This window comes from Wolffia australiana, chromosome 5 (genome assembly GCF_029677425.1).
Source record: "Wolffia australiana isolate 7733 chromosome 5, ASM2967742v1".
NCBI classification, from domain to species: Eukaryota; Viridiplantae; Streptophyta; class Magnoliopsida; order Alismatales; family Araceae; genus Wolffia; species Wolffia australiana.
In genome coordinates this window covers 13,175,015-13,199,638 of record NC_135839.1, presented here as the reverse complement: position 1 = coordinate 13,199,638, position 24,624 = coordinate 13,175,015, and the positions used below count along the sequence as shown (strand labels likewise).

General features: G+C 43.8%; 5 protein-coding genes and 1 long non-coding RNA gene across 6 annotated transcripts; 3 read left to right on the top strand and 3 right to left on the bottom strand.

The window, feature by feature from the left end:
- Nucleotides 1–187: 187 nt before the first annotated feature.
- LOC144703331 (deneddylase) lies at nucleotides 188–3,975 on the bottom strand. Its single transcript, XM_078575479.1, has 9 exons — nucleotides 3,396–3,975; nucleotides 3,120–3,323; nucleotides 2,541–3,032; nucleotides 2,361–2,471; nucleotides 1,364–1,543; nucleotides 1,034–1,276; nucleotides 790–910; nucleotides 562–698; nucleotides 188–460 (listed from the first exon to the last, which is right to left on the bottom strand). The coding sequence occupies exons 1-8, from the start codon at nucleotides 3,834–3,836 to the stop codon at nucleotides 574–576; spliced, it is 1,917 nt and encodes a 638-aa protein (XP_078431605.1). The 5' UTR covers nucleotides 3,837–3,975; the 3' UTR covers nucleotides 188–460; nucleotides 562–573.
- A 747-nt stretch (nucleotides 3,976–4,722) lies between these two features.
- Nucleotides 4,723–6,612, top strand: LOC144703268 (phosphorelay protein). Its single transcript, XM_078575394.1, has 4 exons — nucleotides 4,723–5,188; nucleotides 5,540–5,637; nucleotides 5,732–5,824; nucleotides 6,309–6,612. Exons 1-4 carry the CDS (start codon nucleotides 4,750–4,752, stop codon nucleotides 6,558–6,560), a joined length of 882 nt encoding a protein of 293 aa, XP_078431520.1. The 5' UTR covers nucleotides 4,723–4,749; the 3' UTR covers nucleotides 6,561–6,612.
- On the bottom strand, nucleotides 6,553–7,143 carry GRX480 (Thioredoxin superfamily protein). The gene has a single exon (XM_078575395.1). It carries the CDS (start codon nucleotides 7,096–7,098, stop codon nucleotides 6,787–6,789), a length of 312 nt encoding a protein of 103 aa, XP_078431521.1. The 5' UTR covers nucleotides 7,099–7,143; the 3' UTR covers nucleotides 6,553–6,786.
- A 982-nt stretch (nucleotides 7,144–8,125) lies between these two features.
- Nucleotides 8,126–11,922, bottom strand: LOC144703264 (auxin response factor 3-like). The gene is made up of 11 exons (XM_078575392.1): nucleotides 11,775–11,922; nucleotides 11,227–11,682; nucleotides 11,081–11,137; nucleotides 10,739–10,924; nucleotides 10,556–10,640; nucleotides 10,390–10,480; nucleotides 10,149–10,298; nucleotides 9,425–9,544; nucleotides 9,266–9,341; nucleotides 8,999–9,164; nucleotides 8,126–8,918 (listed from the first exon to the last, which is right to left on the bottom strand). The coding sequence occupies exons 2-11, from the start codon at nucleotides 11,470–11,472 to the stop codon at nucleotides 8,248–8,250; spliced, it is 1,848 nt and encodes a 615-aa protein (XP_078431518.1). The 5' UTR covers nucleotides 11,473–11,682; nucleotides 11,775–11,922; the 3' UTR covers nucleotides 8,126–8,247.
- A 494-nt stretch (nucleotides 11,923–12,416) lies between these two features.
- Nucleotides 12,417–17,146, top strand: LOC144703267 (uncharacterized). The gene is made up of 3 exons (XR_013581513.1): nucleotides 12,417–12,468; nucleotides 16,945–17,027; nucleotides 17,106–17,146. It is a non-coding gene; the product is annotated as an uncharacterized LOC144703267 (long non-coding RNA).
- LOC144703265 (uncharacterized) lies at nucleotides 13,262–14,594 on the top strand. Its single transcript, XM_078575393.1, has 3 exons — nucleotides 13,262–13,723; nucleotides 13,785–14,032; nucleotides 14,117–14,594. Exons 1-3 carry the CDS (start codon nucleotides 13,277–13,279, stop codon nucleotides 14,316–14,318), a joined length of 897 nt encoding a protein of 298 aa, XP_078431519.1. The 5' UTR covers nucleotides 13,262–13,276; the 3' UTR covers nucleotides 14,319–14,594.
- Nucleotides 17,147–24,624: the final 7,478 nt, after the last annotated feature.

Sequence of the window (24,624 nt, the reverse complement as noted above, 5' to 3'; positions counted from 1 at the left end):
GTGTATGTAGGGATTAGATGACTATTTTTGGCACCGATAAGAGATGCGGATCATCACAATAACAATATACGTTTGATGAAGTGAACATCTTATTGAAGGAGATTGCGCTTGAAACTTAATGATGGAATATTGAATTGAGATCCTATCAAGGCAAAGAAGTTTTGATTGAGATGAGAAACTGTCACTCTTTTAATAGATTCCTTTTAATAGATTGCCATTCTTCAGATAGGGCTACATAACAAGGAACAGCAGGTAATATCCAATGAATTGCATGAACACAGAAGCATCAGAGCTTTTCAATTTTCTAAGGGCTATCAAGATACCTCCTTGCTCGCAAAACTTACTGGGGAACGAAGAGTTCAAGAATTGACAGTCAAAAATGGAAGCAGATATCTGCAACTGTACAGAATCATGGACATGTTGCTGATTCCTTCCGAAAAATGGTCACTCAACTTGCAACCTACGATACAGGAAAATTTAAAACTCTTTCAGAAAAAAATATTTCATTGAAAAGCAATCATCTAATCTTTGGAAACTTAAGGAAATGAGAAGGAAGCTAACCTCATAACCTCACTAAACAGTAGGCTGTTGAGTTGGCCTTGATAAGATAAACCAGGAATCAGGGTTTACTGACAGCAAGAGCTCAACAACCACAACCTCCTGTGGCCGAGGTATTTTAGCTGTTGGCTCTAGAATGCCTAGTAACAAAATAACCATCAGAGATAAATAAATATGAAAGGTTCCATCGGTCTATATTTTAATAATATTAAAAGTTCTAATCCTATTCACCTGGAGAAAGTTTTTTTCCTCTGTGGAGAGCCGCTGCTAGTGGATTGGAAGCCCAGTGAGGAACAGCAGTCCGACTCGTGGGCTGAAAGCCGAGTATCGTGCCCTCCCTCGATAGAACAACCTACTCGCACGCAGAAAAAATGAAAAATAAGCAAAACTATAGAAAAGGGGTCGAATGAGGTAGAAGATAAATGCAATAATTCTGCATAAATTCAGAAAAATATAAAATGATCAACTAAATTACCTGATAACTGGCAATATCCTGGGCTGGGTTTGTTTCCTCGCTGTTCTGGGATAGAGATGGATCAAATATTAACGATTCTTCTCTCTCTACGACTTCAACTACAGACTCTGCAATTGTTGATTTTCTCAGACATGTCGGAAGTTCTCCAGCCCACACTCCGATGTCCTTGTCCACTGATATGGCTTCAGGCCGGCCAAGAGCAACTTGAACTCTCCGAACAACAGAGAGGCATAGATCATCAGACTGCACAAAATCAATGCTTAGAAAAAAAGAAAACCATTAAATAAATCAAAATGACAGAGGGATAAAAGTATAGCATGGAATATGTGCCTCGTCACTGTATATAATTGAAGGGTGTTCGAATGGAGTCCCAGATATTGATGCTGCTGGGACCAGAGGTGTTTTTGCCTTGAAGAAACTTTGTGGGCTTATTTGGGCCATGATTCTAAGAGAAACGAGAAGGCAGCCGCCAAGTAGAATTGCAGACGCCAATTTCCAAGAAAATTTTCCCTGCCATAGATGGGGATTTTGGACATTGTATCAGTGAATTCGTATAAGTTAAAGTATAATGATTGTGCATGAAAATAAGCACACAAAATGTAGCGACATTGCAAGAGGATTCGGCTTATCTTAGAAATAATTATGGGCGATGGCGATGAGGATTCCATGATAACTTATCTTATCTTATCCTATGATTCAGAGATTTGACCTTATCGATCGGATTGGCAATTCAGGCAGCAGCCAATCAAGTTCTTAGATGTTGGGTCCACAAAATATCCAGTCCACAATCGGACCCAATTAATCAATTGAGTATCCCAATTGGCCCTAGTAGATCCATCGGCATATCACAGACAGTCTGATAAGCCATCATCCTGGATAATCAATCGTCTGGACAGACTGCCATCAAACTCACCATTTTCCATGCCCCCTATGGTTGCATGAACAGGGCCCTTTGGCGTCATGGGTCAGCCAATCGATCAAATTGATCCATTTGATCTGATATCCAATCCATTGCAGATCTGTCCTACGAAGTGGTTTGGCCCATTCCCATGAGTTTGATCAAGATATACCAAATACAACCAATTGAACCATTCGGTCTGATTGCCACATGGATTGATGGATCATTCTAATCAATCGACCAACCAAGAAGCAATCCACTCTGATTCGATCCAATCCCCAAACCATAGCACAGTCATCTCATCTGATATCGTCATCTTCCTTTGTCCAGACAAAATAACAGATGGTGATGAGGAAATCGCCATTAACTGCCAAATCCGTATCTTCCAATGACCAAAATTATTAAGTTCAACAGATTACAGGTAAGTACCTCGTTCTTGTTGCCTCCCGAAAGTGGAGCAATCAGACCAGACGAAAGCTGTTTGGTAGGAAGTGTATACTGATCTTCGAAGAACATATCAAGGATGTCTGCCAGTTCAACCTGCCATGCCAGGTCAAATGATAACATGAAAAACAAGAACATTCCGAAGTAAAATAAAAAAATACTTACCATTTGGAAATGGGTAAGAGGAACCTCCCACTTATCTTCAGCTAACTTTTCCCAGCCTCTGAGCTTCACATCCCCGAGTTTTTCACCATTAATTTGAAGCCTGTACGCAGGAACATACTCATTTGCCCACTCACAAAGTGCAGGCCCACCGATCTTGCACAGCCGAGAATATGTTGGCTGTCCCCACCAATTCTGCATCTTCTTTCCCATCTCTCCTGCTGATTTCGCTTTCGCTGCAATAAAATCAACTTGATTTTGCTGCCCAGTCTTGATGATCTCATCCTCAGGAATTGCATAAACACAAACCATCGAATCTGAAGAGGTATAAACTCTGGGCTTCTGAAACCAACCCGAAAACACACTCGCACTTTCCCCATTTTTATTCTGAATGTATCTGCTTTTGGTGCTGTCAAGCGCACAAGAACAAATAGCCTCCGCAAGAGCGACGATCGCCGACAGATTTTCAGAGCTTAAAGAAATCTCACTGGAAATCTGGGCCCCAAAACAGCATGTCAATCAATAGAATAGAGAAAGAAATCACAAAAAAAAGGAGAAAATTGAAATTAAAGCAGAGCTGACCTCTCTCGGCGTGGAGAGATCTTCCATGTTCCTCTGAACTCCGGGAGCGAACAACTCCAACTCAAAACTTAGAACACGATGAATCATTACTTGCCTAAAAGTCATGGCGAGAATATTCCTGCTTGTAGTGCCGGAGAAAACGTCTTCAGAGAGACGAAGTTTAATCTGTCTGGCCTTCTCCTTAACCTCTCTGGACGGCAAAAACTGTTGAACAAGAATAAATATCAAATTACTCAAGAACATAGACAAAAATTCGAGAGAAAAAAAGAGACCCACCAGCCTAGTGGCCACCGTGCTTCGAGGGTTTGAGCCAGGGTACAGAGTTTCGATGACCATGGTGGACAGGCCGGAGGAGAGGTGCTCCCTGGCCGTATCTCCGCCGTCGGCAGCAGCGGCGATGAGGGCTTGATCAAGATCAACGGCCCCGATTAAGGAGAAACGGGCGAGGTCGTTCTCGTAGGTTCTCACCGCAGGGAGGTGGCTCTTGGGTTCATCTTCAGCGCCTTCGGCACTGATCAGAGCTTGAAGAAGCTCTTCGTCGGATGTAGAAGCGGAATTAATAGATGGGTCGCGCGATTTGGAGGAAACAGAGAGAAATTTCCGGACTTGGCCAAATCGATGAACGCCGATTCTGCGAGGGCGGCTGCCGCAAAGAGGGAAGAACAGAGGAAGACTGTTCGCGACGCTAGTCTGAGGCTGGGATAGAGGCAGCGGCATAGCTCGAGATTGGTTTTTCCTCCCGCTCGCTACATGGGTCGTAGGGTTTTCTGTCGAGATTGAAATTCTCGTGGGAAGATTCAAGCTTGCGAGCAAAATCAGAAAACCCACGAAGGAAGTATTTTTTCCCCTATTTTTCTCAACTACCGGTCATAACCCCTTCAAGATGAAGGTTTTTGGGAGGGTTTTTCCCCTAACAAAACTGAAATTCGCGTGGAAAGGACTCCAATTTGTATAAAGAAAGCATTTTTTTCCTATGTTTTCCTATTTTTTGGGAGGGTTTTTCCGTAACAGAACTGAAATTCGCGTGGAAAGACTCCAATTTGTGAGCAATTTTGGGAATGGAACAAGCATGATTCTTTGAAAAAATAAAAAAGAATTCTTAAGTTGTAGCTAGTGAATGGCAGGCTTAAGGGACATTTTAATTTTCTTTCATCTAGAGTTCCTTTTAAAGAAACCTCGCAGAAAAGGCTATAAAATATCCCTCCCTTGATGTAGACAACAGTGAATTTTGAATTCGGGCCGCTGCCCTATAAGTTGTGTATGCCATAATCCTACTTACACGTGGCTCGTCTATAGCAAGCACGTCACCCCACCTCCACCCGCCACAGCTAGCCTGCGGTACCCATCAATTGTCATCACCGCCCACACCGTCATCGACATCACTGTCGCTGATGTCACAATTATCTCCGTCTCTGCCATCACCGTCGCCGCCGTCGCCGTCAAATTCCTCACAGGCCACTGTCCAGCATCAGAAGACTAAAACTTGTTCTAAAATTGGGGAACCCACAGTGCAGCAAGGTGTAATTTTTTTTTCAATTAAAAAAATATACTTTTTTTTTAATTTTGTCAATTACCTGTTTATAAAACAATGGGGTTTTACTAGGGCTACTGTTCTTCGTTCTATTTGGGAATGGATCCGAAGGCTGCGGCGAAGTCGAAGAGATCGCAATCTCTGCAGGGGAAGAGGAACCATCCCACGCCGTCTACGCTCAGCGCGCGATCTCTGCAGAAGAAGAAGGAATCGATTATCCAGCAGAAGAAGGATTCCATTTCACAGCAGAAGAATCCGCCGCAACAAGGCGATCAGAGGGCGCGGAGAGATCAGCGGGATCTTCCTTCCAATTGGGATCGGTACGAGGACGATGAACCGGTAATTGAGCAAGAGGGAGGTCCGATTGCGTCGGAGAGCGCAGAGTTAGTCGAAACTAGGGTTTCGGTGGTGAGGAAGAGTAAAGGAGCGGACTTTGGCCGATTGATCGAAGAGGCTCGCTCAAGAACACTTGATCGGGGGCGTGGTGATTCGAAAGCTTCGATGGCTTCGGGTGATTTGTTCGAGGAAGCTATGCCCGGTATGGTGACTAATTTTTCTTGCTTCGAGCAGGATAATTTAAACCCAGTCTGCATGAATTCTTCAATCTCCACTAGTTCAAAGATTGGAAGAATGTTCAAGTATTAGGGATTTCTTTCGATTGGTGTACACTCGAGAAAATCTTCTGGATCTTCTTTATTTGTACGACTGGATCTGCTGTAACATGACGGTTATGTTGTGATGAATTAGGCTTGAACTGCTTCAAGAACAAATAAACTACTTCATTCATAAAAAGTATTGACTAGTTCGGTCGCAAAAACTGCAAGCTGTTGTTCAATTAATCCCTCTTGCTATTAATTATAGCTCCGGTTTTTTTTTCTCCTGTTTGCAGATTTAAGTTCTATTATTTCGGTGAGAGGGACTAATCTGGTTTCATGGTGCGGGAACGATAACTTTTCCGTGGATAGCGCTTGTAGACCAGCTTTCGAGGTCAACTCTTTTTAAATCAGCAACCAACAATCAAACTTATAATTTCATTAATTGAATGTCAGCGAAATCGAATATGCCAATACCACTGGCACAGGTTCCGCTTCTTTCCCTTGACTTGCAGTGTCTGGCGGCCCAGATCTCAAAGCTCACTCTTGCAGAGCGGCTCTTCATGCAAGATGATTTAGAGGTCAATTATACCCTCCCCTCTATATATCAGTCCCTTCATCTATCCATTCATCTATCAATCAATCTAATCACTCCATCTATCCAATCTATATAATCCATCCATCAATCTATATTTCTCGACTAGGGGTTTGAAGGTCATAGTTAAGTATCAATTTAAACTGTTTTCTAGTATCCCCTGCCACATGTTTGAACTGCTCAGGCATTAACTAGTCCTCTGGAAGACTGTTCTAATGAAACATTTTTTTCGGACCCCCCAGTTAGATGTGGGCGGTTCTTTTTGTGCGAATTGTTAGTTCTGTTTGGCTTTCCAAAACAGAAAAAAAATGAACTCGAACAGAAGATCGCACAGACCCGTGTGCAGTTCTTTTGTGCGAATTTTGTTCTAATCTTGTTCAAATGTTCTAATTTTGGTGTTAAACGAACAGAGCAGAACCACCATGTCTACCCTAGTGTAGGACTGAAAGAATTGGTTTCTAAAACTGCAGCCCGAGCCCGAGTCGTCGGAAGACCATCCAACGGGGACTGAACGGGCAGCCACACCGGAGCCCGAGGGGGAGACAGCGGCGGCAGCGGAGCTCGACGATCTCCTCCTATCGCTGAACCAGCGGGCCGACGAAGACAAACGGGGCCCGTTAGGCATGGACGAGCTGCTCGCGGAGCTCGACTTCCTCTCAACAGGGCCGGCATTATCCGGCATCGACGCATCGATCGACGACTTGCTAGCCGAGACGCAGTGAAAAGACGATAATTTGGATAATTCTTTTTTTAAAAAGCGGCTTTTTTTCCGGACTTTTTTCTAGTTCTCGCGGATTGGCGGACAGGAAGCATGAAACGGGGAGCCGGAGTCTCTTTTGTCTCCGTCGTCGAGAACAGAAAAAACCGGGAAACGAAGGAAAGGGGGGAGGGGGGCCGTCGGATCTGGATCAGGGGGGGGGAGATGGACGGCGGAGATGTGAGGAGATGTCAGAGCCAGAGAGCGCCGGCGGCCTTGAGAGAGGGGACGAGGTCGCCGGAGATGTGCACGGCCATGAGGCGGTCGAGGCCGCCGACGAAGCGGCCGCCGATGAACACGGCGGGCAGCTGCGGCGGCGGCGCGGCCAGCTCGGCCATGAGCGCCGCCGCGTCGCGGGCGTCGGCGAGCTCGCAGACGACGGGGTTAACGCCGAGGCCCTGCAGCAGGCGCTTCACGGCGTGGCACATGCAACAGCCCGCGCGGCTAAGTATCAGAACGGGGTTCTCCTCCACCAGGCTCTTGATGCCTCTCTCCTCCTGCATCGCTCCTCCGCTGGGATGGGGGAGATAAACGCGAGGAGAGCTCGGCTTTTATCCCCGCGGGGATGACGTCACGGGGCTGTAGGCCAGGCCCGGCTCGGCCGGGGAGATGACGCCGGCGGTGGCGTGTTGGGCGGGCGCTGGACATGCGTATGACGTCAGCCGTGGCGGCTTACGCGGCTACAGCGCGTTCCTATTGGCCGTCACCATCGTCTTCTTCGACCCACGCCTTCAACTCCTCCGCTGTCTCTGTCGCCTTGGAAACAAGATTGAATGACACCCCCCCCCCTTTCTCTCTCTCTCTCTCTAGATTATCTTATCCGCTGTCACGCCTTTTACGATGATATCATCGACGCTTCTTCACTCGAGTCCCCCCTTCTCTGTGAATCTACCCGTTTGTAAATCTCTCTCTCTTTCGACCCATATCTCCTGATCCGAGCTTTACTCGAGTCCTTTCGATATTTACCGTTTTATACTATAATAAATCCATTCTATGTCTCTCTCTCTCTTGCCCGTTTCTCTGAGTTGGCCGGACCCTTCTCTGCTCTCGCAACCCTTCACGATGAGCTCACTCGATTACGCGATTCCTTTCACTATCCCGATCTCTCTCTCTTTCCGTCTATCCATCGCTCTCCTTCGATATTTACCCATGTCTATCTCTTCTGATAATCTCATCTCGCCCAGTCAAACAAATTTTCACTTTCGTGGGAAACTGGTCAAAGCCACGTGACCGTAGGCCCCCCACTAAGTCGTTGGCAGACGTCAGCATTGACGTCATCTCGCTGCAAAGTGGGCCTCGTGGCGCCGTCCCACGGCGAATCTAAATTGTCGTCCGTGGGGCCCGGTAGCTTCTAATGCCCCCAAGAGGCAAAGCTTAGAGCTGTTTTTGTCTCCAAGCCCATGTTCAATCCCAGCCGTCCATTTCTGTAGATTTTCTTGCTCTCCCAGACGAGAGCATCTTTCCAGAATTGGACAACGAACGAGATGTTAAACAGCAAAAGCAGAGAGAGAGAGAGAGAGAGAACATGGGTGGTGAACTGTTTGATGAGAGATATTAAACAAGGAAGCAAAATATCTGATGAGAGAATCTTAAGACAAATGAAAATGATCTGAAAAATCCAGCGGGTAAGTCAGGTTCTAAGTAGTGGCCAGTCAGAGCAGAGATAGGAAGCAGGGAGACCTGGAGAAGGGGGCGACCGTGCAGAGGTCGATAAGCGCGCTGACCGTCGTGCAACTTCGGGCCATTGTCTTCGTCGCGGTTGGTGGCGGAGGCGGCGGCGAGGTATCGGGGGCGGTCTCGTTCAAGGGGAACCCGAAGAGGCGGCAGCCGCTGCCATTGCTGGATGGGGGAGAGTCTGGGCCTGTCCTGGGCTCAACCTGCATGCCGAGAAAGTCGGCCGACGGTTGACGGGGGTAGTAGTCGGCGAAGGCAGGCTGCTGAGGTGGTGGCTGGTGAAACATGAGCACCGAAGACGGTGACGAGGCTTTCGCCGCAGACGGGGATGGGGGCGGGAGGTGAGTCGTCGGCGGCGGCCAGTTGGCGGCGAAGACGGGGCTGAACCCAAGGCAATTGCCCTCAGGCCGGCGGCCCGGGGGAAACAATTGCTTGGACGGGAGAATTTCTTGACCTTGCAAGACCTTGTGGAACCTCGAGGATTCGCCAAAGGCTATGCGGTGGTAGGAGTCGGCTTTCTCGCCACTCCTTGTTGCCGCCATCATCGGGCGGCTGCTGTTGAAGCCGGGGATAAAACCCAACACTTCTTGACCTTGCAAGACCTTTTGGAACCTCGCAGATTCCCCAAAGTCGGGGCACCCGTTACCGCCTGTGCAGAAAATACTACAGTTTTAAGCAAAATAGAGAAGCGCCAAATATAGATGCAGAGAAAGACAGAGAGATATGTACCGGGGGCAGGGAGATGAGGGTTGGCTGGGCTGGGATGGCCAGTCTTGGCTCGTTTTGGGTTTGGCGAGGATGAACAGTTGGGTGCTGAGACTGGTCCAGCCGGTTCGATCTCCCACGGAGACACCCGATCCTGCCCATCTGTTCCACCCTCATCATCCCACCTCACCTGATAATTTCGGGATAAAAGTTAAATACAATTCATCAAAAATGAAAGTCGATAAAATGAAATATAATTCAAATTTCTTATGAGATGAATTACAAACATACCCGAAGGCATTTCCATTTTGAGCAGGGCCACCTGGAAGGATCTTTGTCAGAGATGCCGGTGATCATTCCGGTGAGCCTGCACAGGATAAAATTGAGAACCCATAATTGAATACTAGAGAACAAATAGTTGATTCATCGGATAAAATTGAAGGAACGAACCTACTGTCAGCTGAATCTTCCCCTTCCACAAGGGTCTTGAACCTCATTCCAATGGCAACTGAGCTCTTAAGGCTCTTCATGAACAGTCCGTATGGCACTATAAAATCAGAGGGTCTCGTCCTGGCAGATCATAGGGACAATCAAGGTCACAACTTTCGGAGAGCAAAGCTAAACGAAAAGGCAGCGGTTTGTTTCAATCCGCCGATTCGAAAGAAAGATGGCAGTACAATAAGATGACATAATCAAACTGTTTTCAGCGACTTCATGTACAGAGAACGGGGTTCGTTCATCACTATCATATCCATCGCCAGTGCAAATAATAGGACAAAAATGAGACAATTGTACAATTAAGACGGGTTGAGTCGTACAAGAGTTTATTTAGAATAACTCCAATGATGCGACCCCCGCTAAAATGGACTTGAAAGCTTAGAAACCAATTCCAAGAAAATTCAATAGATACACGTACTGTTGAGGAAAGACCTCCACTGGAGAACCCTAGGCCTCACTTCCATTGATACGATATTCGAGAACCCACAAGGCTAGATGACCAGACAACCTTTCTACTGCCCACGAGGTCGTAATAGAATCATCTCCCAGGGCAATGAAATATAAGCAGAGAAGACAAAAAATCTCATCGAAGAGAAAATAGGTTTTCAAAAAACATTACAGTATACAAGTAAAATGTCTACAAAAAGGAGGCTGGAAGAGAGATTTCTCCAAGTACCTCGGGTTGTAGTGAACTTGGAAGACACTCTTTGAGGCAATAGCGTTGACCGCAGTCGAAAACGATATGGGACTCGTGTTGTGCCCGTGAGCAGCAACCTTTAAAGGAGTCGCCCTCCGGATTCCAAGCCTCAGTTCCCCGTCATTACCTCTACCGGAATAGATGAATAGATCAAAATAAATGCCACCCAATACATTACTCAATTGGGTTTTATAATAAATAAAATTAAAACAAAAACTACCTTAGGAAGAGCACAGCGTCCCCAGAAACGAGCTTCTTTTTGTTGACGAACGCGCTCCATCCCGTGGTGAGCAAGTGCCTGCGAGGTTGACCTGAACAAAAAAACGAAACCCACCGACTAATCAGCCAAATTAACTAACAAAATCAATAAATAAAGCGGTGCCTACCCCGGTAGATATGCCGAAACCTCCATTTCGTACCGTGCAAATCCTTGGCAACAAGCTCATGAGAAGGCCTCTGCTGCTTATAATCCTGAAACGGACAGCAACCAAAAAAAAAAGATCAACAATCAGCCCCGAAAACAGGATCAGAGAGAAAGGCAAAAAGATCTGATCTTTCGATCTGGGTACCAGAGGAGGGAAACAGTCTTCAGCGGCTCTACGCGGGACGGAGAACCCGCCGTGCGTGCTAGTGTCGGACGCAGTAAGCGTCTTGCAGAACATATGACGGGTGACGGACAACTTCAGGGTTCCACCGGCGTCATCCGCGTCCCCATCGTCTTCAACCTCGGCCTCCGGCATTCGCTTCTCAAACTCCTAAATCATAAAACCACGCCCAGATCGAACACACCCCGCATTCAGATCAAACCCCCTTTAAAGATCTCTTCTTTCGCATCAAAAATTTCAAAGCAAACTAGACGCATTTCTCAGAGATCAACAGATTTGAACGAGGGAAACAGATCAGATTCTAACCCCGCAATCTGGAACAAGGGAGAGCTGGGCGTAGACCTCGTCTGTGGCAATCTCGGCCTGCAACGAAAACCCTAATTGTCAGAGAAGCAAAAAATCAAAAAAAAAAGAAAAAAAAAGACGGAATGAGAGCTCGAGAAGAAGCAGACATGGAGAGCGACGTCGACGACTCGGCAGAAAACATGAGCGGGGAAGTCCGTCGGAAGGGGCTCCAAAGACTCCAAACCCTCGCTCTTCAGCTGCGCCAAATGCCCCTGCGGGAAGTAAACAACAAGGCTGCCCTTGCGAGGAAGAGAAGAGAGCGGGCCAGCGCAAGCATGCCAGAGCTCCAAACACACTGATGAAACCCCCTTCTCCTCTTCCTCCTCCACGGCGTTGAGGTCGATCCCGTTCATCACTCACATCCAAAGGCAAGCCAAGAAGATCAAGATCAAGATCAAGAGCGAGAGCAAGAACAGGAGCAAAAGCAAGAGAGAGAGATTAAGCAGATAACCCAGAATCGGGTATGGTGGAGAGGTCAAAAGAATCGGGCTACTCTTTCCCGTGGCGGTCACCCTCCTCCGTACCACTGCAGCTCTGTTACCCTGCTCTTCCTGCTCCCCCCCCTGCAGCCCTTGTTATCACTCTCTCTATCTATCTATCTATCCATATATCCATCCATCTCTATCTCTAAATCTGTCATTTTTTTAAACTTTACCTGTGAGAGAGAGAGAAGGGCGGTGCTGACTGGGCCGGAGAAGATGGGCGCTTCCCGCTGCAGGCGCTGAGCATCCTCTGATGGGCATCTGATAAAATAAAAGCCTCCGACTTTCTTTTCCTCGCGTCCTCTTCTGCAACTCCATGGCTGCCTGCCTCCCCAGCAGGCAGTAGGCTGCAGGCACTGTTTTGCATCTTTCCCCAAACTACCCCAACCTTGTCCTCTTGAAAGAAGAGAGAAAGGGCGATCTTGGGAGGGAGAGAAGCGAGATTCCGGTCTTTTCTCGGCTGAAAAGACGTACAGCCGTTCTGCTTTCCCGGGCGATGCTTGGATTTCTTTATATTTTTCTTGGGCGATTTCTCTCTCTTGTCTTCTGATCTTCCCCCGTGCGCCCGCAATTACGACTTGTCCCTGGCCCACGGCCTTTACCGCGGCCCATCAATGATCGGCCTTCTCGAGCTTCTCCCAGTTCCGCGGTTCTCTCTGTCATTAATGCCCACTATTACTGCTCCCCCCGGCGACGGCTTGAGACTGCGCCATGCACATAAGACCCGTCCATGGCAGCTCCCCGGGGATTTAAAGAAGCCTCGCCGTTAATGCAGCCCTCAGTTATTGCTGCGGGGGCCGCCTGAAATGGGGGGGAAGAACAGGAGCAAGAAGAAGAACAACAACAACAACAGCAAGTTCAGACGATGTAAAAAGATCGGTTATTTCTTCCTTTTTTTTCACTCTTTTGGATTGTTTCAATCAAAGGAAGGTTTTTCCGTTTGCGCAAAGAAAGGGGTATGGCGATAACTGAAAGGGAGGGAGTGAAAATGGGGAGAAAGAACAGGAGCAAGAACATACGACGTAATAAAATGAGTTATTTCCTTCTTTTTTTCCGCTCTTTGGGATTGTTTCGATCCACGGGAAGGTTTTTCCGTTTGCCGGAGGAGATGGGTATGGCGATAATTGAAAGGTGGGGGAGTGAAAATGGAGGTTAAGAACAGGACAAGAACAACAACAATAGCAAGATCAGACGATGTAAAAAGATCAATTATTTCCTTTGTTTTTAACTCTTTTGGATTGTTTCAATCCGAGGGAAGGTTTTTTTCCGTTTGCCCAAGGCGATGGGTAAAGCGATAACTGAAAGGGAGGGGGAGTGAAAATGGGGGGAAAGAACAGGAGCAAGAACAACAACAACAACAGCAAGACCAGACGATGTAAAAAGATCGGTTATTTCTTCCTTTTTTTCCACTCTTTTGGATTGTTTCAATCCAAGGGAAGGTTTTTCCGTTTGCCCATGGAGAAGGTACAGCGATAAATGAAAGGGGAGGTAGTGAAAACAGGGGTTAAGAACAGGAGCAAGAACGACAACAACAGCAAGATCAGACGATGTAAAAAGATCGATTATTTCCTTTTTATTTAACTCTTTTGGATTGTTTCAATCCAACGGAAGGTTTTTTCCGTTTGCCGAGGGAGATGGGTACTGCGAGGAATTGAAAGGTTTGGATGTTACCTGGATGGATTCGAAGTGGGCCGGCCCAAAAGAGCCCAGTTTGGAGAGGATAAGCGGCCTGGGACTGCATCGTCTTCTTCCTCTCGGAGCGAAGATGCTGCGGGTGGCCTCCGCCTTGCGGCCGTTCGAAAGATCGCCGCCATCGCCGCCGGGAAGCTCGAGCTTTCTCCTTCCTCGCCGTCGCCAGCTCCGGATTGATGGAAACCCCCCAAATCGACGGTGGATTTGCGCTTTGAAAGAGGATGACCTCGCGGCTATGGAGGAAGGAGGAGGGGAAGGGGGACCCGTCCTCCTCCCTCCTCGATCGTCTTCTTCGCTGTCCTCCTCCCTCTTCGCCGACACCGACGATCCATCCCCTCTCCAGGTCTCCGCCAGCGTTCTCCTCACCGGCGCCATCTCCATCTTCCTCTTCCGATCTCTCCGCCGCCGCGCCAAGCGCGCCAAGGAAATGGTGATTTCTCCGAGTTCTACTTAACCGATTGAATCGTTCCTGATTCCAATTTCCTTTGTAGAGGGTTAGGTCTACGGGATCGACGAGCACGAACCTGAAGGAGGAGGCGTTGGAGAGCTTGAAGGCGATGAGCACCGCCTCCGTCGCGCCGGGGAAGCCGCCGTCGCCTCTGCAGGCGCTCCTCGGCGGAATCGCCGCCGGCGTTCTTGCCCTAATCCTCTACAAATTCGCCACCACGATCGAAGCCTCGTTGAATCGCCAAACCATCTCCGATAACTTCTCCGTTCGCCAGATCACCATCACGATAAGGTCAGCCTTCCTGATCGATCTCTGATTCCGCGAGCCTGCGGATTATCTACTCTCGATCGATCTTTGATTCGTCGATTGTTCCAGGACGATCATCAACGGGTTGTGCTACCTCGCGACCTTCGTCTTCGGGATCAATGCCGTCGGCCTCGTGCTCTACGCCGGGCAGCTCGCGATCGGCTCGGCCATGGCGCCGCCTTCCGAAGATGGCGGAGCGCCGCCGGCGGGCGGCGGAGAGCAGGCGGAGATCGCCGGCGATGGCGGCGACTCGAGCGAGAACAAGCGTTGACTCGACTGTTCTTTGCTTGGGGAGCAAGATTATTAGCTCACACTCCTCTTTTCTCGTTCAGATTTGTATTAACAGCCGGTTTATATAGTTATACTAGGTTCAGGTCAACATATGGACGGAGACTGTGACTTGACTGATGTTGACCAGGTCGTCAACATCATCTGTCTCCAGAAATGATCAACTCTGAAGTCATTTCCGTCTTTAGTCATCTGTAATTCGACGGACGGCATTATTTGTAAGGATTAAATGATGGGTCGACTACACTTTTGTCTGTCATTAGTCATCAGTCATTCGGCCGAGATGGCATTACCCATTAGGATTAAATGACGGGTGGTCAACACTATTGTCCCTATCTGCCATGAGTCGGTCATTCGTCTGAGACGACATTACCTGTTGCCCGAGCTAAAAGCTGGGCTTAAATGATAGATCATTGATAGTTTAGTCCCAGTCTGTTGTCTGTTGGAGGGGATTAAATGACAGATTGTATGAAGTCTTTTTCGTCAATAATTGTCAGCTATTTGACCAAGATGATGGATGACTGATGACTGAAAATTGGGGAAATGATGGATGAATGGAGAGGGAAGCTAAGTGATTATTGGGAGAGGGAGAGAGTGCTGAGGAAAAGAGAGTGAGGCGGATGGAGGAGGAGATCAAGAGAGAGAGAGAGAGAGTGAATAATGGATTTGGAGATAAAAAGAGAGCGAGAGGGAAAAAAAGGGGCGGTCCAGAGATCATGTGGATTACTGAGGCAGCATTGACAATAGCAACAGCCCCGATGTGTACCAGGTTGGCTAGAGGGAAAGGGAAAAAGAGTCATAGAACTTGAGAGAGGGGGGTAATCATCTCCATCATTTCAATGATTTTCGTCTATTAAGCTCTTCATCGCAGATGAATGACTGAAAGGGACAGTCGATGAAATGGTTGTGACGATGAAATGCAAAACGATCAATGTGGAGAAATCACTAAGTGAATGGAAGATCATTTTGTAGACAGCATAATCACAATTTAAAAATAAGTGTCATCTTCCTCATCAACAGTGTTCAATTACCCTGCTATCACTTTTTTATTAAAATTGAACGACAACGTCAATGGTTCAATGACCTTCCTCATCACTTTGTATTATGATGGAGGGTAGATGGAGTTGAGGTTGATGGGATGGATGATCTGTGCCTAACCCTCCGACACTACCTCTCTCTTAATGTCTCATATGCTCTCACGCACATCACTTTCTCTCTCTCTCTCTTACTCTTTCTCTCTAACACACACTCACTATCTCTCTCCCCCCCTTATTTATTTCCATCTCTCTCACTCACTCACTTCTATTGGTAAAACAAATATACGGATGAAGTACAGTGTGATGTTGTTGATGTGAATGCATGTCACGTCATCCTTGGGTGGCCATAGCAGTCTGACTGTGATGCAACCTGTAGATGTAGAGCTAATTGATTTACCTTCTTCAAGGATGGCCAGAAATTTATGCTTAATCTCATGACAAGTAGATCTACTACTAGCCGGAAAAAGCGAGAGACGATGCTTATTGATATAAATGAGCTATTTGGAGCATTAATCATAACTCTGATGTTTAATTTGTTATTTATAGCTCTCAAGTAACCCCTGAACATGTGCATAATCTCTTGCTTGAGTTTATAAGGATTCAAGTTACGCCTTTGATAACACTGCATTGACACCATCCTAGGAGCAAGTTTGCAAATTTTTGCTCACTACAGAATGAGTCTGAAAGAGAATTAAAATTTTCAGGATCAAGTTTAAGAGATGTTTAAGAGTGAATTCATGAGAGAGGGGTATGAGCCCTTGTGATTTTCCAGCATAATTGGTTCCAAGGGATGATAGAAGCTACATAATGTGCTTTGATAGCTGAGTTATTGACAAAATAATGGTTACATAAGTCTTTCCCATCTTGCAACTCGATCATATGCTTGATATGTTATGATGGATCCAAGGTGCTCTCCAAGATCAACTTGAAGAGCGGATACCATCAACTTTGGATCAACAAGGGGACAAGTGGAAGACTACATTTAACACAATGGCATGATTGTATGAGTGGTTTGTTATGTCGTTTGGGCTCTGAAACGCATCGAATACATTTTTGCAAGTGGTGTATCATGTTCTACAACCTTTTATTGAAAATTTATGGCTGTTTTCTTACAAGACAGATTAATATATAATATCATTGAGGGTTAACACTTGGTGCATCTGCACGTGGTTTTGAATGTATCGCAAAAGAACGAGATGTACGTCAATTGCAAAAGGTGTTGCTTCATGACTAGAAGCACAGTCTTTTTTGGTTACATGGTTATTGGAGATGAAATGAAAGTATATGAAGAGAAGATTAATGCAATAAAATATTTTTCAGCTCCTCCCAATATCCATCAGGGGTAAATTTTTGATGGAGTACCCTCATTTTATTGATATTTCATTCACAATTCTAGGGTTGTCATGGCTCTAATAAAGGAGTGCATGAAAACGGGAAAATTTTTATGGGGTGAAGAAGCATAGAATATTTCTTAAGAAAATCAAATTATGTTATGCTCTAGTTTTTAGCTCCATCTGATTTTCAAAAACAGTTCAAAGTTAATTGTGATGATTCAGTTGTTAGTGTTGGCAGCTTGGCGCAATATTATCGTAGCAAGGTCATCTTGTTGTTTCCTACAATGAGAAGTTATCTGATTCAATATAGAAGTGGACAACGTATGATCTTGAATTTCATGTAGTGGTGTGAGCATTACAAATACGAGAGTCCTTCCTAATCAAGCATGAGTTTTTCAGGTTCACCTACCGCCAAGCGCTGAAGCCCCTAAATAGCTAGAGTACAGTCCTCATGCACTCTTGTGGGTTTTCTTCGTCTAATATTTCACCTTTGATAGCAAGCACAAGCACGGGAGCTATATGTAGTTGATTAAGTTTTTTTTTTACCTTGAGGGTTTGTACAGAGGGAGGGTTTTCATTTCCACGATGATTTCTTGTTTCATGGAGATCAATTGTGCATTCCACGCACTTTATTGAGGAAAAATTGGAAGCTTCGCTCGGGTGGATTTGGTGGACCTTTGGAGACGACAAGATCATTCAACTACATGAGGTGAGATTCTATTGTTGGCAGATGAAGGAGGATGTGGATAACCTTGTGTGGTGATAGACCCAAAATGTGGCATCCAATTATATAAATTTTAAAGTCATTTTAGGATATCATATCAAGTGTATTATCTTCAAATTTACAAAAACTTGCATCTCATGTACTAAATAGATAAAGTGTTAAAACAACAATTTTTTAATGGAATTTTTACATGATTTACAATTCAAAGAATTTCTTAGTAAAAATGTGTTTAAAACATTGTTAATATCCATGAGATTGATGGTATTTTAGTATGTCATCTATGTTGTTTCAGCGGTGAAATAAAGGTTGAAGAAGAAAGTAAAAGAAAGAAGGAGATAGGAATAACGTATATACATACATATAAAAGAATAAAAAAAATAAAAATAAAAAAGTAAAAAATGATCTTTAAGTGACTAGGCTCGCTGAAGGAGGAACTGACGGCACTCAAGCTAGCCACCAGCCAGCAAGCACACATCGCTCAAGCCGGCCAGCGGCTTGCAAGCACCGCCGACAGAGAAACATCCGCTAGCTCACCAACGCACATGAGGCACCCGCATAGAGGACACATAATGGCCCAACATTCGGCCCGTGGATGCCCATCGACATCAGTTCGCAAGAGAGGAAAGTGTTTTATTTTCAATATAGATAATCGGTTGAGATTTTTATAGCCTTTTACGTTATTTAAATCTTGTCGATATGGGGTTATGCTCCAGTGCTTCTTTCAGCTCCGCGTCAGACCGAGCTGCCAAGCAAAAAGATAGATCACGGCCCAACGGGTGCAATCTTAGGAAATGAGAGAAGTTTAATCGGGCTTCGAGTTTCAAACGGCCCAAAGCCCGTACAATTTGGGGTTGTTTTAGGTGGACGAACATGATCTCACCCATCCAATTTTACTTAAGATCGGACGGCTTGATCTGTTTACGATATTTAATATTTTATTAATTCTTTTTCATGAGGGGCCACCCAACCTGGCAAATCACAAAGAAAAGTGTTGATGAGGTGGCTAAACGGGCAGGTTGACGAGGACGAAGTGGTGCACCATATGGATAAGGGTCCACAGCTGCAATTTAATCGCAGACGTTGGATCACTAATGAAGAGGATCAGAAAGCCAAGGGCAATTCTATCCACCTCCGGCCCAGGCCGTCAACGTTGTCGCCATATGACAATTTTCAATCATTAGGGGGACCACCAGTGCATCCGATGGCCTGGGAGGATCCCTAGGGCCCTCCCCTTTCATCAACAACACTAGGAGGTACTTCCCAAGCCATTAAAGGGGCCCAAAGAGCTTAATTTTGTCATCTTCTGACTGAGAACCACAGAGACGGGGAAGACCCTTCTCAGGCTCGTCTGACCAAATCGAAAATGATGACAGCTCCAACAAGGCTCGACCAGCTTAGGACAGGCCCCATAGAGCTTTAGATTCTCCTAGGAGCGCTTGGGGCAGAGGAGAAGAGCGAGGGGAACTGCACACCGAAGCTAGGCAGCGGCAACCAGCACTGCCACTCTCATTCCTCAAATCAGGGCACTTACGATGAGGTACTGCACTCTTGGGTAGATATTAGGCATGATTTTCCAATCTTACATTGTGATTTTAGTAAAATATTATATTTAGATCGAAGTTCATCATGTTTTCGTCATCACAGCCTCTTTGAGGTATTTTAACGAACACCTTATGTGCTTTCGAATATATCAATTGACTTATCTAAGTTCCTTTAAAATATAAAAATATCTCCCTATTTTGACATCTCTCAGGCATTCTGTCAAACACCCCTGGGGTGTCAACAGAATTATCCTTATAACTCCTGATTTTCTACCTTAAAAGATATATAAACATGTATAAAAGTAAATATATTAACTCTATGATGACTCTCAATAAGTCATCAAATATTTAGACTTTTAAGTATCAAAGCATCAAGAATATTTAGTTAATTCATGTGAGTTGTCATGCATATGCATTATTTTATAAAATTACTAACCCCACTTGATTCTTCGAATCAAGTGGATTATATTTGACATTTTTTTGGTTAGTAAGTTCAGAAACAGGTTAAGACAACCAAAGGAGGACGACAAGAATCAAGAGGAGTTGGCAAAAATTCAAGAAGAAGAAAATTCCGAAAATGCCCCCGGGGCATGTGTTAAGAGAAACCTATAAATACTCTCTTGAGAGTTCATTTTGAGGTTGTCCAGAATTTCCACTTGAACATGCCAGGGCTTGGAGAAGAAGAGTTCTGCACCCTCCATGAGCTGATGAGCATTGGAGCTGGGGAGAAGGAGCAAGCTGAGGAATAACTTGGGCTAGACGACCTCCACCTTGCCGCAAGGACCGTGACACAAGGACAGAGCGATTCTCAAGTTTCAGTAACTGTGTACTTCTCTTCCTATAGACAATCTAAGTTGGGTTGGAAGAAAAACTCCAGTGATCTTCCAACAATTCCAACTGATATTGTTTCATCTTCTAGTTTGATTTCCAGTTTACAAAAAAAAAAAAATTCATGGATGATAGAGTAGTTATGCATGCAACTCAGGCGCGCAGGAAGCTGCCTGCGCACAGGAAGCTGCCTGCGCACAAGAAGCATTCCGGCATGCAGGCAGCCGCCTGCGCAAAAGAGGCAGCCGCACGCAGGCTGCCTTGCGCCGCAAGCGCTGCGCGCAAGTCTTGGCCGCGCACCGCAAGTGCAGTGCGCAGGCAAAGCCTGCGCGCAGCAAGCACTTCAGGCGCGCTCGCGCAACCTGCAGGCACACCGGCAATCACCTCTGTAGGCTGCCAAGCTGCGGGCAGAGGTGACCATAGGTGCGCCTACCAGGTGTTTGATATCTTGCCAAATCCACACGAATAGGTTTGTGGATAAAGGCGTTTCTTAAAATAAGTGCTCAATCTTGAGGTTTAACCCTGAGTAGTAATTTGCTATTCCTAAGAGGATTATTCCATACATCTTTTCTGAGGGAAAAAGAACTTTACTGAAGATTATTTCTTTGACTGTTAAAATTGAATGTTCAGAACTGATAATTTAAAGAAAACTGAAAAGAACTAATATTGTTTTCCTTGCTCCCTGCGGATCGACCCTTACTCGCGTTAAGGCTGTGAGGTTATAAATTGTGTTGCATAAGCTCAATCCTCACACAACCAACTGATAAATAACCAGTAAAAACACCCCAAATTTGAGCTTATCACTCTATAATAAATATTATACCTAGATAAATTGTATTCTACTACTATATGCCACTTTATAAATATATACTCCCCAATTACCTTTAGTAGCCCCTTTATTCTATCTAATTAATTGAACCCTCAAAAACTATATAAAATCTATTATCTTACTGTCTCCACCTATATGATTAGAAAATTACTTACTCTCTTCCTAGCTATCTTATTCTTAAATTCTTAATATATATAAATACTTCTCTAGATTACTCATAGACACCTAATTAAATAATCTTTCTCTGTCTATCAAATTTCTACTTCCATTCTTCCTCTTTTTCTTTCCTATTAGTAATATAATTACTCTGATTAAGTTACTCCTTACTGCTTACTAAGGATAAAGCTACTCTTCACAATATAATTAAATATTAATATTTTTTACTATTATACATATTTTATCAATAGTATCTAACTATTATATGTGTCTTATTAGTCTCATATATTTCTTCACTACCTGTACTACTATCATCCTTAACTATACACTATTAATCCATCCCAACATCCTAGTTTCTTATTATCTCTAATACCTATAAATATTATTAATAATACTTGGTATTCCCATCTGCTTCATATTTTATCACTTAATGACTACTTATCCCTTACTATGCTTATCATTAATACCTCTTCTTCACTACAACTCGGTATTAAATACAGCTCTAAAGGCCAGTCCCTGTGGAGATGACCTTACTCTAACAATATGTCTGAGTAAGTTCTTTTAATCAACTTTTATTTGATTACGGTAAATTAAAAATTACAACGACATTACAATTACACACACAATTTACCTTCATCATGTGGCAGTAAAACATTCGCCAAAGTATCAAGGGCCAAGTTCAAAAAACTCATCTTTTGATTCCTGAACATCCGTGGACTGATAGATTGCTGGATTTTTTATTGGGGTTACCTTGAACACAATGAGGTGCATACTCTATTTTTGTTGCTGACAGGTTTTTCAAGATGGCACATGTCATATTGCGCAAGAAGGCAAATGATGCGGTTCAAGTTGTGAACCAATGATGTGTATGCTTCCATGATGCGTCAAAAATATTACTTATTGTAGTGATTCCAAATTTTTCTCCCACTTTTGGGTGACGCTTTGGTGCCGTTCCAGAAATGTAAATATTTCCATATGAGAGTATTATTATGATGATATATGCAAGTACACACAGAAACATGTGAGTCATTAGATGACGATCATATGATCAAGACTTGGAACCCCAATAGAACCCACACTATGCAGGATGTGACATCTCTTGTGATGCCACATGGCATCATCTCAGCTGTCCAATTTTATTCATAACAAGTGACGACTGAGATCTCTCATGTTCATGTGAGTTTATTTAAGCATTCTCTCTTCATAGGAAAGTACCTCATAAATCCTCGATAGATCGAGTGTGTAGTCATTTTTCTTTGGTAAAAAATAGAATCAATTGCATTGTTGACTTAGGGCCACTCGTCCTGGTGCAGAAATCTCATTATTCTATGGAAAGAAGAGGGAGGATCATCTCCAACACATTGGAATACTCCGAAAGCAAAAAAGGTAATTAACAAACTTTGCACTCGACTTAAGCCTTACATTTTGCGGGTTTTAGGTTGGAAATATGGAATGTTCATTTATTTTTATTTGGAATTAACTAAGATTGAAATTATATTATAAAAAATAGAGATTTTGATTGAATCATCTCCGTTTTTTCCTCAAGTTTACCATGATTTTTGTGATAACTTTGGTCACATTTTTCTCACTTATTACCAGAACTAATATCACGATTCTAATGGCAAAAGATGCGGCTTTGAGTCATCTTTCTATTAACATATAATAATATATATTATTTTGAGATTTCAACCCGCAATCGCAGATTTTGTGTGCTGAATTGCGATGCCCATATCTTTACTCAAATCTTGAAATTGCGTTATTTTTATAAATTTGGAAACATCTTTTCATCGGATTTCCATCCAAAACTCAATTATTAATTATTACATCAGTTTAATTCTCAATTTCTTCACATTGATTGGATGGCATTAACCGTGCCATTTTCAAAGCCTTGACATTGAAAAATTGATATTAATTTTATACTGTCTAGATAATTTACCAAATACACATAATAATTATACTATATCTCTAGAATCGGTTGAGAATAATTTTTGTAAAATTTTATTACCATTTCAACCCTCAATTCATCTAGAATCAACGGGTTGGTGAAAGTTAACGGTCTGAACTGTCCATTGATTTCTTCTTATTTTAAAATTATAAATTTGCTAAAAAAATTATGATAATCTTTACATTATCCTATTTCTGAAAATATAAATATCGGTAATTTTGTACCTTAAAAATTTATGAGTTGGCTTGGTCAACACACTCTCATGAGTTGACTTGATTATTAATATCAATAAAAAATTGATATGTTTTCACTTAATTGGATTGGAATACTTCTTAAATTTAATTGGATAAATTTAATTATAATTATTATGTCCCTTTCCATATAATTTTTCCTACTTTGAATGAATGAACTAATTTTTGAAAAGTCAACCCTTGATCTTTGTCGATCTGACCCATACTCATCATCGTACTCAATATACATGTTTGAATGAGTTTGAAAGTTTATATGTTTTTTGATTTACGATTTGTGTGCTGAATCGACCACACTAGTTGCTCCCGTCATGGGATGGGAATGAGGTTCTTCTAGAAGCTCACAATATATGCATGGAAGTTCTTAGAGACCCACGAAATCTTTTGACAACTTTTTTGTTTTTGTCCTCTAATAGAATCTTCTTCTGTTAGAATATGTACAATATCTATACTACTACCCTTTTAGAGGTGCAGTTCTTTTGGGTTGTCTTGTCAATATCTTCTTGACCCATAAATATCTTTTGGCAAATTCTATGGGCCAGATATGTAAAAAATATACTGTCTGATGCCTGTTTGTCTCCCAATCTTTGTTTCATCTTGTTACAATTGTTCTTCTAAATATTTTAAGTTGCCTTTGATGATTATTGTCATTATAGACGACCCACACCTTTGGTGGCCTATATAAGGCTCCATTGTACCCTTGAAGGATGATTAACGAAGTAAATTATTTTTTAAAGAATCTTGTTTTTCCCCTTTGTGTGTTCTCTTTGTTAGAGTGTGCTCTAGTGCTTTTGGACTCAAGCGCAAGTCCTTGTGGACTCGAGGGTCGGAGAAGCTAGTTATGTGGATTTATGACTTGGCAGCTACAAGTAGAACAATGTTTGTGCATTTAAGTCATGTTTTACAATTTTCATTTACTAAGGCTCTATTAGTAATCTCCATCATTAATGTCATTTTCATCCATAAATTCTGTATGACAGATGAATGGCTGATGGGGATAAATGACGAAATGTTCGCGATGATGAGATGCAAAAAGATGAAATGTTTAGACAAATGAGCAAATGACTAAGCTGATGGTAGATAAGTCAGACAATTTTCTGTTGTAATGATTCCACTGGAGGGGTGCCCATTTTGTAGACAACATAATCTCAGTTTAAAAGTAACTGCCATCTACTGGACAGCAATGATCAATGTCGTGATGTGGACACGGCAATGGCATGACTATCATTTTTTACTATAATTAAGTGACATCGTCAACAATGCAAGGCATTCCATCAGCCGATGGAGGGGCAATGGACTCGAGGTTGATGCGTGTCGAATCCACCCTCCCTCCCTCTCTCTTAGCTTCTCACACACTAACTCTCTGTCTCTCTCTCTCTCTCACTCTGACACACACTCTCTCTCTCTCACTTACTCACACACACACACACTCTCTCTCTCATTCTCACTCTCCCCTCTCACTTTCCCTCTCTCTCTCTCTCATATTCTCACTCTCACTCACTCCCCCTTCTCACTCTTTCTCTCTCTCTCTCTTATTCTCACTCTCACTCAATCTCTCATCTCACTTTCTCTCTCTCTCTCTCTCTCTCTCTCTCTCTCTCTTTCTCTCTCACTCTCACTCAATCTCCCATCTCACTTTCTCTCTCT

Bases quoted from the DNA above. Each gene is read 5' to 3' on its own strand.
- LOC144703331 (XM_078575479.1), bottom strand. From the start codon at position 3,836: ATGCCGCTGCCTCTATCCCAGCCTCAGACTAGCGTCGCGAACAGTCTT. The intron at 3,324-3,395 runs GTGGGTCTCTTT...CTTGTTCAACAG, and splicing joins GCACGGTGGCCACTAGGCTG to TTTTTGCCGTCCAGAGAGGT. The intron at 1,544-2,360 runs GTACTTACCTGT...CATCTATGGCAG, and splicing joins CGGGAGGCAACAAGAACGAG to GGAAAATTTTCTTGGAAATT.
- LOC144703268 (XM_078575394.1), top strand. From the start codon at position 4,750: ATGGATCCGAAGGCTGCGGCGAAGTCGAAGAGATCGCAATCTCTGCAG. The intron at 5,638-5,731 runs GTCAACTCTTTT...CCACTGGCACAG, and splicing joins CTTGTAGACCAGCTTTCGAG to GTTCCGCTTCTTTCCCTTGA. The intron at 5,825-6,308 runs GTCAATTATACC...CTAAAACTGCAG, and splicing joins TCATGCAAGATGATTTAGAG to CCCGAGCCCGAGTCGTCGGA.
- GRX480 (XM_078575395.1), bottom strand. From the start codon at position 7,098: ATGCAGGAGGAGAGAGGCATCAAGAGCCTGGTGGAGGAGAACCCCGTT.
- LOC144703264 (XM_078575392.1), bottom strand. From the start codon at position 11,472: ATGAACGGGATCGACCTCAACGCCGTGGAGGAGGAAGAGGAGAAGGGG. The intron at 9,342-9,424 runs GTTCGTTCCTTC...TATCCTGTGCAG, and splicing joins GAAGATTCAGCTGACAGTAG to GCTCACCGGAATGATCACCG. The intron at 9,165-9,265 runs GTATGTTTGTAA...CGAAATTATCAG, and splicing joins CAAAATGGAAATGCCTTCGG to GTGAGGTGGGATGATGAGGG.
- LOC144703265 (XM_078575393.1), top strand. From the start codon at position 13,277: ATGGATTCGAAGTGGGCCGGCCCAAAAGAGCCCAGTTTGGAGAGGATA. The intron at 13,724-13,784 runs GTGATTTCTCCG...TTTCCTTTGTAG, and splicing joins CCAAGCGCGCCAAGGAAATG to AGGGTTAGGTCTACGGGATC. The intron at 14,033-14,116 runs GTCAGCCTTCCT...CGATTGTTCCAG, and splicing joins CAGATCACCATCACGATAAG to GACGATCATCAACGGGTTGT.